We start from the raw sequence: 5,031 nt of genomic DNA on the forward strand, positions 1-5,031 counted from the left end.
ATGCTACATGCGTTTCAGTGCGGGAGGTGAAAGCCAGAAATTCGGCTTTTGGAACGCACCATGCGTTCCATCTGACAGTAAGTCGGAATGTGAATAGAACGGCTGTGTGCCGCAACAATTTAAAAAAATTCCACTGCCAAATGTGACCCACAATATATTAACGGACCAATATACAGAAGCTCCTTTGGAAAGCCATGAGACTGTATGTGAGTACTCACACACCGATATTCATACCAGATCTGTAAGGGGTCATCTTTAACACATACAACACTGACGAGTGTGTAAAGAGTTATGGTGTCAGATGTTTCGATGCACTGGACTATAAGAGCCACATACCAAATCATGTAGACATTTTAATTCAATTTTAGTGTAATTATTTTACATGACTGAGTTATTCCATTACCATATGACAAGTGGGAGATATTATCTTGTATACAATTATTTTTGCAATATAGGAATCCACGTTTATAGAATTTCTATAGCATTATACTATGTACATTTATGTAACTCTCTAATGGTGGGAGCCTGAGTCGACATAACTGTGTAACCAGTATCTGGTGGTTGGCTGGGACGATACACATGTTGGATTTGGGGCGCCCTTTCTTACACTTTCTTCCTATATGACTTTTTTTTTTTCAGAGAGGTTGAAAAATAATTATCACATATAATACTACTACTAGGATGCTCCTTATCTATGATTCACAACATGACTGACTGATCCAATGTTGACAAGAGGAGTAGAGCTACTTGAAGTTGGAACTACTTGTAGCTGCCACCCCCCAGATGGATTCCCAATAAGATAGGGAAAGGAGGGACTGTTACCTTACAATGTAGATGCTGCTCCACAATATCATTCAACTTAATTAAATTGGATCCTTAAAGAAAATGTTTTGGTTTTATTTGAGAAGTGCCATCAAACACTGCATCTTGTATTTTATCCGCCTACTAGCACAGATGTGATACTGACCTTCACACAAGTGCTTTCACAGTCAAACACTTGGATTTTAAAATGAAGAGATATTGATATGGGGGTACGGATGCTGCTTAAAGTCAAACACAGACAAGCTCCTCTCTGTGTCAGTGGCTTCACTAATTCACATTCAAATTATTGAACTAATAATACATCTACATTTCATTTACGACATTTAAAATGTAGACATCTACATGTCTAGATTTCAAACGTCGACCTAATAATATCTAATAATACTGTTGATGCCATTATTGTTGACTTTCCAACACAGTCTATATTATGGTGTCAACCATATGAATGTCGATCATGTAACTGTTAAACATATGTATCACACACAGCAAGAGGTAGCAACGACGAGAAATTCCACACTTCAGCGATTTTCTCAAACCATTTCGGCTGTGGGGTGGCAATTGTGAAGAGATCATTAGAAAATAAGCTGTAAATGACTATATATGAATGTTAATTCTATAAATAGTAGTGTAGGAACAAAAACAGCTCAAAATCACATGATTTGACCAATTTTTCTAAATAATTAGTTAAATCCAGATACAAATCCATAACATACAAAATACATGAGGATTTTTGGCCAAAATCAAAATACGAAGATGGTTTTAGAACCAAAACCAAAATGCGGGGCTATGCGCACAGCTATAATTTTAAATATAATTGTCGTTTAAGAATTACCAAATGAAGCAACTTCTGCTATGCTTGTTTATCTATAGTCAGGCCCCGCGCTCCCATTAGGCAAGGTTAGGCACTTGCCTAGGGCGCTGGGCTCTGGAGGGCGCCACAGATTAAAAATTTCTTTAAAACTGTGCGGCGACCACTGACCATACCTTTCACGGCCGCCGTACAGCTTCACATACATCCACAGGGAGGGGGGGAGGGACTATTGCTCACCCCCACCGCCGCCTCTCTGCTCCGTCTCCTCCCCTCCACTCACTGACTGACTGTCGGGCATGACATCATCATCACGGCCCGACAGTGTCAGTGAGTGGAGGGGAGGAGACGGAGCAGAGAGGAGGCAAGTTAGAAGCAGGTAAGAAAAGACGCACATTTTCAAAATCGGCGCCCCCACCCTGCACACTTACACACTATTTTGTAAGTGTGCAGGGTGGGGGTGCCGATTTTGAAAAGGTGCCGGGTGGGGGTCGGGGGGTGCCGATTTTGTAAATGTGCCTAGGGCGCCACAGACCCTAGCACCGGCCCTGTGTATAGTCCATCCTGCATTCTCGATAGCATCCATGTGAATCGCACTTATGCTACAGTCCCTACTTGAAGCCCCATGTGAGATTTATTCGATGTCTGTTTATTGGAATGGAATTTATTGGAATGCAGATTAGAATGGGGAACATTCCCGGCTCACTGTTGGTTTTCATTTTGTATGTTCAGTAGAAATTTAAGTGTAAATCAGTCATTTGAAGTATTTCACTGATTACTGACCTAATTTGCTGCACATTGGTCGTAGGAGACAGTTACGTGTCTGTAACTCCAGAGCTTAGGACTACAGATGTTGGACCTGAGTTATTAAGTAGAGCAAAGCATAAAAAAGGAGTAACTTTGCACCTTGGCAAAACCATGTTGCCTTGGAGGGGGGGTAAACTTAAATGTGGGGACATATTTATAGTTGGGGTAGGGCATGCCCTAGATCTATTTTACATTTCATTGTAAAAATAAAACTATCAAGTATTTGTGTGCTACATGAAAAAACAGCCAGCATTTAACTTATGTGAAAAAAGAAACTAATTCGCACCCCTTGCATTGTAACATGGTTTGTCAAAAAGAACATTGATTGTCCAAAAAAAAAAGTAAATTCAACCAGACCCCGATATTTTAGATGTTTCTTCAATGCCATCAAATTTGAGAACTAAATTAATCTGTATTTTGTATTCTGTGTGGGTTTTCTGGTCCACTGGAATCTGGCATCTAGATATCTCAATCCAGAGAGCCTGACACCACCTGCTAGTTGGCAGTAATATTTCATTAATTCCATTTTTCTTGACACCATAAATGAAATGAGAAGATGGATTTTATAATCTATCATGTAATGTGTTAAAATAGAGTCCTCATTAGAATGCATATAATATAATAATATACTATAAAATGATATCATCATATTAAACAATATATAAATGGCTTAGATTCAGAGAGTTTATCTCAGAGAAGTGACACTTGTTGAGTCCACTCAGTTACGATTCATTGGTCTACACACTGCACTGGATGGGTGTGGCCAACACGGCATGGCCAGGGACGAATTAACCGTTAGGCAGTGCAGATGGCCGCCTAGGGCTGTGGGGGAGCCTAGGAGGCAACCTGACACCCAACGGTGGCCTTTTATAAGCATTTATTGCCCTCTGTCACTTTTGGGCTTATGTAAATTTTTTGATATTTAATATGCCTAAAGAATTGCAGCTCCACACAGGTCAGGGATGATTTCATAGAGTGCATGAGTAGTCTCCTCTTCTCCCCAAGATCATTTAAATATTTCTGGTTGGCGGATATTTAGGTGCATGATTCTGTCTATCATGTAGTACAGAATAATGTCCATGAACCACCCAGGCCACCCATTGTCATATTCTACATGCATATTTTTTCGATCCATGGAAATTTGCACAGGAATCGGCATAGGGTCTGCAATTCGAGCGTTGGAATACGTCAGTAGTACTTGTGGGTAGTACGCTGCGTTTTCAGTCCCTAAGTGACCCTTTCAGACATGTAGGCCCATATTTAATTATTTAAAGTCACCACTGAGGATTGAATGGTATGGTCCATTCTCTATAACTGAATTGATTGTTTGAATTTTACATTCATGTCACCTTCAGGGAACACCAGGGGTATATGCAGACAATGATGATCAGATTCCATGGGCTTCAGCAAAGCATGTTAAATTCCACATTTTATCCAACATTCTTTATACTGGTTGGGATTCCTGGTCTAGAGAATGAACACAAGTTAATCTCAACCTCCTTCTGTATATTTTATATACTCGCCATGTTGGGAAATATAACACTACTGGTTGTTATCTCAGCATCACCCGGACTCCACAAGCCCATGTTTATATTCCTTTCCATGCTGGCATCCAATGACATCCTACTTAGCACAAGCATGGGCCCTAAAGTATTATGTATTTTTTGGTTCAATGACAGACATATTAGCTTTGATGCATGTCTTCTCCAGATGTTCTTCATCCACTCCTTTACAAGCATTGAATCTGGGTTATTACTGGCCATGGCATTTGACCGTTACATTGCCATATGTCAGCCACTCAGGTATGGTTCTACAATGACCAGAAATCTGATAGGTAAATTGGTCATCGTGTTGCTGGTCAGAGCTGCTGTTTTGGTTGGTCCTTGCATCATTTTGATCAAGAGATTTCCTGCATTTAAGACCAACATCATAGAGCATTCTTACTGCGAGCACATGGCGGTTGTGAAACTTGCCGCAGCTGACATTAGAATAAATAGCGCTTTAGGGTTATTGGTGGCCTTTACTATTGTCGGTGTTGATTTGCTATTTATTCTATTATCTTATTCCATGATTTTCCGTGCAGTCTTCAGTCTTCCATCTAAAGACTCTCGTCTGAGAGCATTTAACACATGTGCACCTCATATTTGTGTCTTTCTAAGTTTATATGTCTTGGCCATTTTTTCTTTTCTATCACACCGATATGGTAAGTGGATTCCACCCTATATCCACATTATTCTCTCTGACATGTACCTACTGGTTCCACCCATGCTAAATCCACTCGTGTATGGCATGAAGACAAAGCAGATCCGGGAACAAGTATGGAAATTCTTATGGAGATATCAAAAAAACTCTAGACATTAACGATTAGAATTATAACTGGGCGATTCTGAAATAATGTAGAATGTAAACTGAGGGTCTGCAATGCATCACTTACACCTACAGCTGAGAAGCCGAGGATGAAATGATCAGAAAGAAGACAGTTCCATATAACAGCTGCCATGACTTACTCTACCATATACACATACACAAGGAATTGAAGATATGACAAAGAGACTAAATTAGAACATGTTTCTGCATCTGTTATTTATATTATG

At 39.9% G+C, this 5,031-nt stretch overlaps 1 protein-coding gene across 1 annotated transcript; it reads left to right on the forward strand.

The window, feature by feature from the left end:
* Window positions 1-3,850: 3,850 nt before the first annotated feature.
* On the forward strand, window positions 3,851-4,798 carry LOC142140029 (olfactory receptor 52A1-like). The gene has a single exon (XM_075197890.1). The coding sequence runs from the start codon at window positions 3,851-3,853 to the stop codon at window positions 4,796-4,798; it is 948 nt and encodes a 315-aa protein (XP_075053991.1).
* Window positions 4,799-5,031: the final 233 nt, after the last annotated feature.

This window comes from Mixophyes fleayi, chromosome 2 (assembly GCF_038048845.1).
Source record: "Mixophyes fleayi isolate aMixFle1 chromosome 2, aMixFle1.hap1, whole genome shotgun sequence".
NCBI lineage: Eukaryota > Metazoa > Chordata > Amphibia > Anura > Limnodynastidae > Mixophyes > Mixophyes fleayi.

What these genes read in the sequence shown, in the direction of transcription:
- LOC142140029 (XM_075197890.1), top strand. Translation starts at nt 3,851, where the DNA reads ATGTTAAATTCCACATTTTATCCAACATTCTTTATACTGGTTGGGATT.